General features: G+C 48.0%; 1 protein-coding gene across 1 annotated transcript; it reads right to left on the bottom strand.

The window, feature by feature from the left end:
* Positions 1 to 287: 287 nt before the first annotated feature.
* Positions 288 to 8765, bottom strand: MUC1 (mucin 1, cell surface associated). Its single transcript, XM_082275457.1, has 4 exons — positions 8629 to 8765; positions 8296 to 8411; positions 8071 to 8202; positions 288 to 405 (listed from the first exon to the last, which is right to left on the bottom strand). Exons 2-4 carry the CDS (start codon positions 8401 to 8403, stop codon positions 337 to 339), a joined length of 309 nt encoding a protein of 102 aa, XP_082131583.1. The 5' UTR covers positions 8404 to 8411; positions 8629 to 8765; the 3' UTR covers positions 288 to 336.
* Between the last annotated feature and the right edge of the window lie 5751 nt (positions 8766 to 14516).

Below are 14516 nucleotides of genomic sequence, written 5' to 3'. Positions count from 1 at the left end.
TCTATGGAAGCACAGCTCATGCAGGAGCAGAGCAGGGAAGTTCCTCCTGGCAGGTAGAAGCCTGTGGACACCATAGACAGGAAGGGGTGTAGATTTCCCATAGAAGAAATAATATAAAGCGGGGGGAGTTCCCCTCTAAGCTGTTCCAGCAGTCCTGGGGGCGGGGTCAGAGTTCTGTTGCAGGCGGAGTTCCATAGAATAAAGAGATCCCGGAGGCGGTACCTTGGGCTCCAGGGCTCCGCCTTTAAATTGTCCCCCAATGGCGGCCAGCAGCGTGCCGCGTCTCTCAATGATCAGTCTGCGGGGGTTGTGCGGCCCCTCCCCCGCGGGGCCTTCTCACAGGTTGTCGGTCTCTAGGCCCTGGTTGGAGTAGGAAAATTGGTTCTTGGTTCCGTTCCCGGCTGTCTGAAAGAGAAGAAACGAGAACTGTCAGAGGTGCGCCTTACATGGGGAGACTTTCACTTTAAGATGAGAACCTGTCATGGCGGCTGGACCGCCCACAACTAACGCTGGCTGGACAGGAGCCCCGCCCACTGCCGCCATGACAGGTCCTCACCACAAACACAATCCAACCCCCCCCCGGCACCAACTAGTCATACATCCGGGTTCCCATGGCAGAGATGGTGGGAGGTTGTCTGGAGGAAAAGCTGAAACCACTGGACAGCCTCCATCATAGGCTCCGCCCACAGCACACAGAGGAGCCCGCACTCAACACACTTGTCCTTGGTCAAAGGTTCAATAATAAAGGCGGGGAATGGGCGTGACAAAGCTGTGATCAGGGACAGGTCTTGGGGAGGGCAGAAGGGACAGCCGCCTAGGGCGCTTCAGCAGAGAGGGGACCTGCAACGCGCTAAGGTAGCCCAGAGCTCATACATCACATGACACGGAGGAGGCCGTTTTTATGGCTGGGTCAGAGGGGGGGCTGAAGAGACACCCGCCTTGGGCGCTTCCGCAGAGGGAGGGACCTGAAACCCACTGAGGTAGCTCTGAGCTCATACGTCACATAACAAGGAGGAGGATATTATCAGGGCGGGGTCAAGGAGGGGGCAGAAGGAGCAGCTCATACATCACATGACAAAGGGGAGGATATTATCAGGGCGGGGTTGGAGGGGGCAGAAGGGGCAGGTGCCTTGGGTGCTTAGGCAGAGGGGACACCTTCAACCAGCTCACATCTGATATCACATGACGGAGAAGAAGGGCAGCCGGCCTCACTCCCCAGAGGAGTTCAGTACTAAGAAAGAGGTGTGTCCCCTGCTACTACCTGCCCACAAAAGGCTGCCATTGGATGGTGGAGAGAACAGACTCCTCCCTCTGACTGCACTGCAGTCAGTCCCGCCCCTGAGCAGCGAGACAGAAATCGCAGTCTGGAGGAGGAGGAAACCTCAGTGAAAATCCGGCATCTCCGGACAAAAGCCGGCAAGTCCCCGGGTCTGATCATTAAGGGGGAGGGGCTTACTTTGACCTTGCCCCGACTTGGCGCCATTTCATTATAAGGTCAGCAGTACGTTTATCAGGGCAGCCTCCCTATATTGTAAGGGGGGAGGGGAGTACCGCCATGGCAGATCTGGTCCCCCCCCCCAATAGTTCCATCCCTAAGGCTCAGGTCACGCCTACAGGTACAACAAAGTGCGGGTGCGCTCGGGCGCGTCACATTTAAAGCCGACCATTCAATAAAAAATAAACCTATGATTGTAATGATTTTCAGTGCGGTTTTCGGTTTTTCGCTGTTGAATTCTCCGATTCCTGTAAATATGGCGCTGTGACGCGGGGGAAGGGCGGGGGTCAGTTGGTGTCGTGGCACCAGATTGTACGAGTCAATCCGCCGCTAATCATTAACTCGCAGTTCTGACCGCCGCCGCCGCCCGCTGACATCCATTCCTTTGTGTAAAGCGCAAACATGGCGAGGCGGTGTTGGGAAATCAGCGGCGGGTTCAGCTCGGGGCCACTTTATCTGTTTACATTGGCGGCGTTATCAGCGCGGAGCCGACTTCTCAGGGTCCTCCATAAATCATCACCTGTCCGGGGAGGAGATAGGAGCCGCGGTCACACGGAAAGGACGGCGAAAACGCAAGCCATGCTCCATAGGTGTGCGCAGCCTATACTGCATTAGGGTGGGCACCCCAAAGCTCAAACACACGCCCCTTTCTCTGCAGCCTCATTCTATGACATCATCCTCCATACAATGATATACTATGACATCATCCTCCATACAATGATATGACATCATCCATACAATGATATACTATGACATCATCCATACAATGATATTCTATGACATCATCCATACAATGATATACTATGACATCATCCATACAATGATATACTATGACATCATCCATACAATGATATTCTATGACATCATCCATACAATGATATTCTATGACATCACACATACAATGATATGACATCACACATACAATGATATGACATCACACATACAATGATATGACATCATCCATACAATGATATACTATGACATCATCATCCATACAATGATATACTATGACATCATCATCCATACAATGATATTCTCTGACATCATCCTCCATACAATGATATGACATCACACATAATAATGATATGACATCACACATACAATGATATGACATCACACATACAATGATATGACATCACACATACGATGATATGACATCACACATACTATGATATGACATCACACATACAATGATATGACATCACACATACTATGATATGACATCACACATACAATGATATGACATCACACATACTATGATATGACATCACACATACAATGATATGACATCACACATACAATGATATGACATCACACATAATAATGATATGACATCACACATACAATGATATGACATCACACATACTATGATATGACATCACACATACAATGATATGACATCACACATACAATGATATGACATCACACATAATAATGATATGACATCACACATACGATGATATGACATCACACATAATAATGATATGACATCACACATAATAATGATATGACATCACACATACAATGATATGACATCACACATACTATGATATGACATCACACATACGATGATATGACATCACACATACAATGATATGACATCACACATACGATGATATGACATCACACATACTATGATATGACATCACACATACGATGATATGACATCACACATACAATGATATGACATCACACATACGATGATATGACATCACACATACAATGATATGACATCACACATACTATGATATGACATCACACATACAATGATATGACATCACACATACAATGATATGACATCACACATACAATGATATGACATCACACATAATAATGATATGACATCACACATACAATGATATGACATCACACATACTATGATATGACATCACACATACGATGATATGACATCACACATACAATGATATGACATCACACATACAATGATATGACATCACACATACTATGATATGACATCACACATACTATGATATGACATCACACATACTATGATATGACATCACACATACAATGATATGACATCACACATACTATGATATGACATCACACATACTATGATATGACATCACACATACAATGATATGACATCACACATACAATGATATGACATCACACATACGATGATATGACATCACACATACAATGATATGACATCACACATACAATGATATGACATCACACATACTATGATATGACATCACACATACGATGATATGACATCACACATACAATGATATGACATCACACATACGATGATATGACATCACACATAATAATGATATGACATCACACATACAATGATATGACATCACACATACGATGATATGACATCACACATACTATGATATGACATCACACATACTATGATATGACATCACACATACTATGATATGACATCACACATACTATGATATGACATCACACATACAATGATATGACATCACACATACAATGATATGACATCACACATACAATGATATGACATCACACATACGATGATATGACATCACACATACAATGATATGACATCACACATACAATGATATGACATCACACATACTATGATATGACATCACACATACGATGATATGACATCACACATACAATGATATGACATCACACATACGATGATATGACATCACACATAATAATGATATGACATCACACATACAATGATATGACATCACACATAATAATGATATGACATCACACATACAATGATATGACATCACACATACGATGATATGACATCACACATACAATGATATGACATCACACATACTATGATATGACATCACACATACTATGATATGACATCACACATACTATGATATGACATCACACATACTACGATAGGTGTAATGTATGGTCGGAAGGTGTCGGGTTCTCCGGGTCATTAACCCTTTAGGATCCCGGCTTTGTAGGCGGAGACCCCGAGGCGCAGTAATTATCCGCCGTTCGCACGCCAAACTTTCCGCTTTATTATGCAAACATCAAAATGCAAATCTGACTCTTCAATAACCTACAGTTATCCTGCTGGAACCGGTCCTGGGAGCGACAAGGACAACGCCGCAGGTCCTATACTGTGTGCTATACACAGGGGAATAGAGTGTCAGCTCCTCTCTACAGAGACTGATGGGGAGGGGACATTAAAGTGTAAGCTCCTCTGGTACAGAGACTGATGTGGGGGGGGGGGGACATTAGAGTGTAAGCTCCTGTGGTACAGAGACTGATGGGGGGGGGACATTAGAGTGTAAGCTCCTCTGGTATAGAGACTGATGTGGGGGGGGGGAGGGCATTAGAGTGTAAGCTCCTCTGGTATAGAGAATGATGTGTGGGGAGGGCATTAGAGTGTAAGCTCCTGTGGTACAGAGACTGATGTGGGGGAGACATTGGAGTGTAAGCTCCTGTGGTACAGAGACTGATGTGGGGAGGGGACATTAGAGTGTAAGCTCCTGTGGTACAGAGACTGATGTGGGGGAGGGGACATTAGAGTGTAAGCTCCTGTGGTACAGAGACTGATGTGGGGAGGGGGGACATTAGAGTGTAAGCTCCTGTGGTACAGAGACTGATGTGGGGGAGACATTGGAGTGTAAGCTCCTGTGGTACAGAGACTGATGTGGGGAGGGGACATTAGAGTGGAAGCTCCTGTGGTACAGAGACTGATGTGGGGGAGGGGACATTAGAGTGTAAGCTCCTGTGGTACAGAGACTGATGTGGGGAGGGGGGACATTAGAGTGTAAGCTCCTGTGGTACAGAGACTGATGTTGGGGGGGACATTAGAGTGTAAGCTCCTGTGGTACAGAGACTGATGTCGGGGGGGGACATTAGAGTGTAAGCTCCTGTGGTACAGAGACTGATGTGGGGGGGGGGACATTAGAGTGTAAGCTCCTGTGGTACAGAGACTGATGTGGGGGGACATTAGAGTGTAAGCTCCTGTGGTACAGAGACTGATGTGGGGAGGGGGGGACATTAGAGTGTAAGCTCCTGTGGTACAGAGACTGATGTGTGGGGGGACATTAGAGTGTATGCTCTTGTGGTACAGAGACTGATGTGTGGGGGGACATTAGAGTGTATGCTCTTGTGGTACAGAGACTGATGTGTGGGGGGACATTAGAGTGTAAGCTCCTGTGGTACAGAGACTGATGTGTGGGGGGACATTAGAGTGTAAGCTCTTGTGGTACAGAGACTGATGTGTGGGGGGACATTAGAGTGTAAGCTCCTGTGGTACAGAGACTGATGTCGGGGGGGGACATTAGAGTGTAAGCTCCTGTGGTACAGAGACTGATGTGGGGGGGGGGACATTAGAGTGTAAGCTCCTGTGGTACAGAGACTGATGTGGGGAGGGGGGGACATTAGAGTGTAAGCTCCTGTGGTACAGAGACTGATGTGTGGGGGGACATTAGAGTGTAAGCTCTTGTGGTACAGAGACTGGTGTGGGGGGGGACATTAGAGTGTAAGCTCCTGTGGTACAGAGACTGATGTGGGGGGACATTAGAGTGTAAGCTCCTGTGGTACAGAGACTGATGTGGGGGGATATTAGAGTGTAAGCTCCTGTGGTACAGAGACTGATGTGGGGGGATATTAGAGTGTAAGCTCCTGTGGTACAGAGACTGATGTGGGGGGATATTAGAGTGTAAGCTCCTGTGGTACAGAGACTGATGTGGGGGGACATTAGAGTGTAAGCTCCTGTGGTACAGAGACTGATGTGGGGGGATATTAGAGTGTAAGCTCCTGTGGTACAGAGACTGATGTGGGGGGATATTAGAGTGTAAGCTCCTGTGGTACAGAGACTGATGTGGGGGGATATTAGAGTGTAAGCTCCTGTGGTAGGTATAACGTTGTGGCGTTGGGGGCGGTCCCTCTCGGTATATTTCCTATACATCCCTCCCCTCCCCCTCTGTATGTTGGGTTGTGGGGTGACTCCGCACACATTGACTTTTCTCATCATTTGCAAGTAAAAGAGATGCAAATTGCGGGTGATGGGGGGGTGAAGGCGTCGCTATTGTTGGCGCCTCGGGTCGCTCTCTGCCGTCAGCAGATGTTGTGCTCAGCCGTCTCCTGGACACCGGCACATCTCCGCTGTCAATCATTAACCCCGAGGAAGGGTGGGAAGGGACCGGCATGTGGCGGCTCTCAGCCTCTCCATGTGACCGGCACAGGGGAAAGGACAGAAAGCAAAGGACAAATCCTTCCACACATCATCTGATCATTTTTCACACACCAGCTGAAAGCTGAAATCAGGCTTGCAGTAACACTGTCTGGGGGCCAGGAGGGGGAAGGGTTAGGGCTCAGGGGTTAAGGTGGGGGTCACCAGTGTGATGTCACTGATAGTCCCAGTAGGAGGAGTCTCCAGACCTGCAGGCACTGAAGGGTGTTATCTCCCTCTATAAAGCTCTGCGGGGGCGGAGCTCCCTGTACCTTACTTTGAAATAGTTCCTGTATGTGTGCTCCTCAGAAATCAGGCAACATTCAAGATAAGAGGGAGGAGAAAAGGTGGGAGTCACCAGTGTGATGTCACTAATAGTCCCAGTAGGAGGAGGCTCCAGACCTGCAGGCACTAAAGAGCACTGCCTCCCTTTGTATAGCTCTGCAGGGGCGGAGCTCCCTGTACCTTACTTCGAAATAGTTCCTGTATGTGTGATCGTCAGAAACCAGGCAACATTCAAGATAAGAGGGAGGAGAAAAGGTGGGAGTCACCAGTGTGATGTCACTGATAGTCCCAGTAGGAGGAGGCTCCAGAACTGCAGGCACTAAAGAGCACTGCCTCCCTTTGTATAGCTCTGCAGGGGCGGAGCTCCCTGTACTATACTTCAAAATAGTTCCTGTATGTGTGTTCATCAGAAATCAGGCAACAGTCAGGATCAGAGGGAGGAGAGAAGGTAAGGTGGGCGTCACCAGTGTGATGTCACTAATAGTCCCAGTAGGAGGAGTCTCCAGACCTGCAGGCACTGAAGGGCAATGCCTCCCTTTGTATAGCTCTGCAGGGGCGGAGCTCCCTGTACCTTACTTTGAAATAGTTCCTGTATGTGTGATCGTCAGAAACCAGGCAACATTCAAGATAAGAGGGAGGAGAAAAGGTGGGAGTCACCAGTGTGATGTCACTGATAGTCCCAGTAGGAGGAGGCTCCAGAACTGCAGGCACTAAAGAGCACTGCCTCCCTTTGTATAGCTCTGCAGGGGCGGAGCTCCCTGTACTATACTTCGAAATAGTTCCTGTATGTGTGTTCATCAGAAATCAGGCAACAGTCAGGATCAGAGGGAGGAGAGAAGGTAAGGTGGGCGTCACCAGTGTGATGTCACTAATAGTCGCAGTAGGAGGAGTCTCCAGACCTGCAGGCACTGAAGGGCAATGCCTCCCTCTGTATAGCTCCATGGGGGTGGAGCCTCCTGTACCTTACATTGAAATAGTTCCTGTATGTGTGCTCCTCTGTTAAGTTTCAACATGATTGATTGGGAATGCAGCGACAGAAGTGAGACTCCACTATATTGAAGCAATCATTGGCCACCAGTAAAATGCAGGATTGACCGCCATGACCAGCGCCAGCACTTACCTCGTACTTGTTTGGTGCCACGTAGCGCCCGTGCGTCTGGTAGGAGGTGTAGTCGTTCATGGAGTGGTAGGAGCCCCGGGTGGTGAACATGTCCATGTATCCGGAGGTCTTCCGGCGGCAGAGAAGGACGATCTGCGGGGGAGGGAGAGGAAGAGAGTGACTGGAGGATTCTGGGAACCCGGAGAAGATGGGACGGCCATGACTGGAAGGAAGCCAAGTACTCACCATGACGACGATGAAGATGATGCAGAGGAGGACGAGGACTGAGGCCAGGACCAGCAGAGCGATCCCCCATCCCGGCACCGTGGAGGCGGAACTGGAGGCGAATGGCATTGTGCTGGCTGTGGGAAGGAAGGAAAGACAGTGATTGGACGGTGAGACAAGATCTGAGATCATACAACCAACAGGAAGAGACTGACCCTCCATTTCCTGTCCCGATGACACCCTGTATGTAGGGATGGGATGGGGTCACCACCAGGAAAATATATAAACTGCTGTTCCCCCCCTCCCCCATCCAGAAATGACCTGGACACGAGTATTCGGTCTGCGGTCACTTACCTTGTACGGTGTCTATTCGGAGACCGTTCAGCTCATTGCTGTTCTTGGACAGCGCCTCTGTCAGGGTGTTCTGTGCGGTGCTGGCACTTTCCGTCCCTTTAAATTGGGTCTGTGTGTCGGCATTGATGGACCCGGCGCTGCAAAGAGGAGGAGAATGGATTACATGGAGGATCCACAGAGGATCCACAGAGTATCTACAGAGGATCCACAGAGGATCCACAGAGGATCTACAGAGGATCCACAGAGTATCTACAGAGGATCCACAGAGTATCCACAGAGGATCCACAGAGGATCTACAGAGGATCCACAGAGTATCTACAGAGGATCCACAGAGTATCCACAGAGGATCCACAGAGTATCTACAGAGGATCTACAGAGTATCTACAGAGGATCCACAGAGTATCCACAGAGGATCCACAGAGTATCCACAGAGGATCTACAGAGTATCTACAGAGGATCCACAGAGTATCTACAGAGGATCCACAGAGGATCCACAGAGAATCTACAGAGGATCCACAGAGTATCTACAGAGGATCCACAGAGGATCCACAGAGTATCTACAGAGGATCCACAGAGGATCCACAGAGTATCTACAGAGGATCCACAGAGTATCTACAGAGTATCTACAGAGGATCCACAGAGGATCCACAGAGTATCTACAGAGTATCTACAGAGTATCCACAGAGGATCCACAGAGTATCCACAGAGGATCCACAGAGTATCCACAGAGTATCTACAGAGGATCCACAGAGGATCCACAGAGGATCCACAGAGTATCTACAGAGTATCCACAGAGTATCCACAGAGTATCCACAGAGTATCCACAGAGGATCCACAGAGTATCCACAGAGGATCTACAGAGTATCCACAGAGGATCCACAGAGTATCTACATAGGATCCACAGAGTATCTACAGAGGATCCACAGAGTATCTACAGAGGATCCACAGAGGATCCACAGAGTATCTACATAGGATCCACAGAGTATCTACAGAGTATCTACAGAGGACCCACAGAGTATCTACAGAGGATCCACAGAGGACCCACAGAGTATCTACAGAGGACCCACAGAGTATCTACAGAGGACCCACAGAGTATCTACAGAGGATCCACAGAGTATCTACAGAGGACCCACAGAATATCTACAGAGGATCCACAGAGTATCTACATAGGATCCACAGAGTATCTACAGAGGATCCACAGAGTATCTACAGAGGATCCACAGAGGATCCACAGAGTATCTACATAGGATCCACAGAGTATCTACAGAGTATCTACAGAGGACCCACAGAGTATCTACAGAGGATCCACAGAGGACCCACAGAGTATCTACAGAGTATCCACAGAGTATCTACAGAGGACCCACAGAGTATCTACAGAGGACCCACAGAGTATCTACAGAGGACCCACAGAGTATCTACAGAGGATCCACAGAGTATCTACAGAGGACCCACAGAATATCTACAGAGGATCCACAGAATATCTACAGAGGATCCACAGAGGATCCACAGAGGATCCACAGAGTATCTACAGAGGATCCACAGAGTATCCACAGAGTATCCACAGAGTATCCACAGAGTATCTACATAGGATCCACAGAGTATCTACAGAGGATCCACAGTGTATCTACAGAGGATCTACAGAGGACCCATAGAAGATCCACAGAGTATCTACAGAGGATCTACAGAGTATCTACAGAGGATCCACAGAGTATCCACAGAGTATCCACAGAGGATCCACAAAATATCTACAGAGGATCCACAGAGTATCTACAGAGGATCCACAGAGTATCCACAGAGTATCTACAGAGTATCCACAGAGTATCTACAGAGGATCCACAGAGTATCCACAGAGGATCCACAAAATATCTACAGAGGATCCACAGAGTATCTACAGAGTATCTACAGAGGATCCACAGAGTATCTACAGAGGATCCACAAAATATCTACAGAGGATCCACAGAGTATCCACAGAGGATCCACAGAGTATCTACAGAGGATCCACAAAATATCTACAGAGGATCCACAGAGTATCTACAGAGTATTTGTAGCGGTGGCACTGTACATGACGTGGATTTGTAGCGGTGGCATTGTACATGACGTGGATTAGTAGCAGTGGCACTGTACATGACGTGGATTTGTAGGGGTGGCACTGTACATGACGTGGATTTGTAGGGGTGGCACTGTACATGATGTGGATTTGCAGCAGTGGCACTGTATATGACGTGGATTTGTAGGGGTGGCACTGTACATGACGTGGATTAGTAGCAGTGGCACTGTACATGATGTGGATTTGTAGGGGTGGCACTGTATATGATGTGGATTAGTAGCGGTGGCACTGTACATGACGTGGATTTGTAGGGGTGGCACTGTATATGACGTGGATTTGTAGCGGTGGCGCTGTATATGACGTGGATTTGTAGGGGTGGCACTGTATATGACGTGGATTTGTAGGGGTGGCACTGTATATGATGTGGTTTTGTAGGGGTGGCACTGTACATGACGTGGATTTGTAGCGGTGGCACTGTATATGATGTGGATTTGTAGCGGTGGCACTGTACATGATGTGGATTTGTAGGGGTGGCACTGTACATGACGTGGATTTGTAGCGGTGGCACTGTACATGATGTGGATTTGCAGCAGTGGCACTGTATATGACGTGGATTTGTAGGGGTGGCACTGTACATGACGTGGATTAGTAGCAGTGGCACTGTACATGATGTGGATTTGTAGGGGTGGCACTGTATATGATGTGGATTAGTAGCGGTGGCACTGTACATGACGTGGATTTGTAGGGGTGGCACTGTATATGACGTGGATTTGTAGCGGTGGCGCTGTATATGACGTGGATTTGTAGGGGTGGCACTGTAAATGACGTGGATTTGTAGTGGTGGCGCTGTATATGATGTGGTTTTGTAGGGGTGGCACTGTACATGACGTGGATTTGTAGCGGTGGCACTGTATATGATGTGGATTTGTAGCGGTGGCACTGTACATGATGTGGATTTGTAGGGGTGGCACTGTATATGACGTGGATTTGTAGCGGTGGTACTGTATATGACGTGGATTTGTAGCGGTGGCACTGTATATGACGTGGATTTGTAGGGGTGGCACTGTATATGACGTGGATTTGTAGGGGTGGCACTGTATATGACGTGGATTTGTAGGGGTGGCACTGTATATGACGTGGATTTGTAGGGGTGGCACTGTATATGACATGGATTTGTAGGGGTGGCACTGTATATGACGTGGATTTGTAGTGGTGGCACTGTACATGATGTGGATTTGTAGGGGTGGCACTGTATATGACGTGGATTTGTAGGGGTGGCACTGTATATGACGTGGATTTGTAGGGGTGGCACTGTATATGACGTGGATTTGTAGCGGTTGCACTGTACATGACGTGGATTTGTAGGGGTGGCACTGTATATGATGTGGATTTGTAGGGGTGGCACTGTACATGATGTGGATTTGTAGGGGTGGCACTGTATATGACGTGGATTTGTAGGGGTGGCACTGTATATGACGTGGATTTGTAGGGGTGGCACTGTATATGACGTGGATTTGTAGCGGTGGCACTGTATATGACGTGGATTTGTAGGGGTGGGACTGTATATGACGTGGATTTGTAGGGGTGGCACTGTACATGATGTGGATTTGTAGGGGTGGCACTGTACATGATGTGGATTTGTAGGGGTGGCACTGTACATGATGTGGATTTGTAGCGGTGGCACTGTATATGACGTGGATTTGTAGGGGTGGCACTGTATATGACGTGGATTTGTAGGGGTGGCACTGTATATGACGTGGATTTGTAGCGGTGGCACTGTATATGACGTGGATTTGTAGGGGTGGGACTGTATATGACGTGGATTTGTAGGGGTGGCACTGTACATGATGTGGATTTGTAGGGGTGGCACTGTACATGATGTGGATTTGTAGGGGTGGCACTGTACATGATGTGGATTTGTAGCGGTGGCACTGTATATGATGTGGATTTGTAGGGGTGGCACTGTATATGACGTGGATTTGTAGGGGTGGCACTGTACATGATGTGGATTTGTAGGGGTGGCACTGTACATGATGTGGATTTGTAGGGGTGGCACTGTATATGACGTGGATTTGTAGTGGTGGCACTGTACATGATGTGGATTTGTAGGGGTGGCACTGTACATGATGTGGATTTGTAGGGGTGGCACTGTATATGACGTGGATTTGTAGGGGTGGCACTGTACATGATGTGGATTTGTAGGGGTGGCACTGTATATGACGTGGATTTGTAGGGGTGGCACTGTATATGATGTGGATTTGTAGGGGTGGCACTGTATATGATGTGGATTTGTAGCGGTTGCACTGTACATGACGTGGATTTGTAGCGGTGTCAAATTGTGACATTCTACAAAGATCGATGTTCTCATTACTGATGCACGTATCACATTCCACGGGAACGTTGTGATTGTTTGTCACACCAGTGGGAATGTCACAATCTGTGCCCCTCTAGTGCCACGCCTCTGTTAGTTCATGGGGCCCCATGTTTGCATTTTAAATAAAGAATTCTCGGAGGCGTCTGCCGTCTCCTACAATTACAGACAGGGACAGATTTGGTCTATATACTCCCCTCCCCCCTTACGTGGCACACCTATTTCTGACCTTTGCAGCTGATTGTTCCAGCACTGTGTGTAGTATACGGGATTTAGATCTCCATTGTTTAGTCTTTGCATACATAATCAGGACGTCTGATAAGATAGCAGAATACTTCCCCTGGAAACATCATCCCCCTGGACCTTTGCCTACGTGGCCCATCCATTCATTATCTGTTTGTACAAAAAATTATGTAAATTGGTCACTCACCTGAAAGCCAGAATTAATACCCCGAGGTAGGTGTCACGGGTCGAGCAGGTGGAGCAGTTATATACGTTGTTAAACTGTAAAGAACACAAAGAATAGATTAGAAGACGCTCTGAGGGTGGCGGGGGGACAATACATTCGTGGCCGGACAAATCCCTCACCAGAGTGTTGATCTTAGTCTGCAGGTCCCGGAAGAGGGCGGAGGTTGGGTCATTGAGGACGGTGGAATACTCCATGTTGGTGATGTGTAGTCTCATGTAGATAGTAGTGATGAGCTGACTTGTAGTCTGTACCGCCGAGGTGCTGGGTGACGTGGCCACGTCTGGGCTTTTCGCTGTGGCTGCGCTCGTGGCATTTGAAGTTGCTGCATTTGCTGTGGATGTTGCAGTACTTGGAGTGGTTGGAGTAGCTGATGTAATTTTTGTAGAACTTGCAGTATTTGCTGTGGTTGAGCCTGTGGCAGGTGGTGCAGCTGTAGTACTATTTGCAGTACTTGCAGTATTTGCTGTGGTTGTGCCTGTGGCAGGTGGTGCAGCTGTAGTACTATTTGCAGTACTTGCAGTATTTGCTGTGGTTGAGCCTGTGGCAGGTGGTGCAGCTGTAGTACTATTTGCAGTACTTGCAGTATTTGCTGTGGTCGTGCCTGTGGCAGGTGGTGCAGCTGTAGTACTATTTGCAGTACTTGCAGTATTCACTGTGGTTGTGCCCGTGGCAGGTCGTGCAGCTGTAGTACTATTTGCAGTACTTGCAGTATTTGCTGTGGTTGGGCCCGTGGCAGGTGGTGCAGCTGTAGTACTATTTGCAGTACTTGCAGTATTTACTGTGGTTGAGCCCGTGGCAGGTGGTGCAGCTGTAGTACTATTTGCAGTACTTGTATTACTCACTGTGGTTGAGCCCGTGGCAGGTGGTGCAGCTGTAGTACTATTTGCAGTACTTGTATTACTCACTGTGGTTGAGCCCGTGGCAGGTGGTGCAGCTGTAGTACTATTTGCAGTACTTGTATTACTCACTGTGGTTGAGCCCGTGGCAGGTGGTGCAGTGGT

The sequence above is a fragment of the Pelophylax lessonae genome (assembly GCF_965119305.1).
Source record: "Pelophylax lessonae genome assembly, chromosome: 13".
In the NCBI taxonomy this organism is placed as follows: domain Eukaryota; kingdom Metazoa; phylum Chordata; class Amphibia; order Anura; family Ranidae; genus Pelophylax; species Pelophylax lessonae.
The sequence above is the reverse complement of the archived record's forward strand: the minus strand, read 5'-3'. Positions and strand labels throughout refer to the sequence as shown.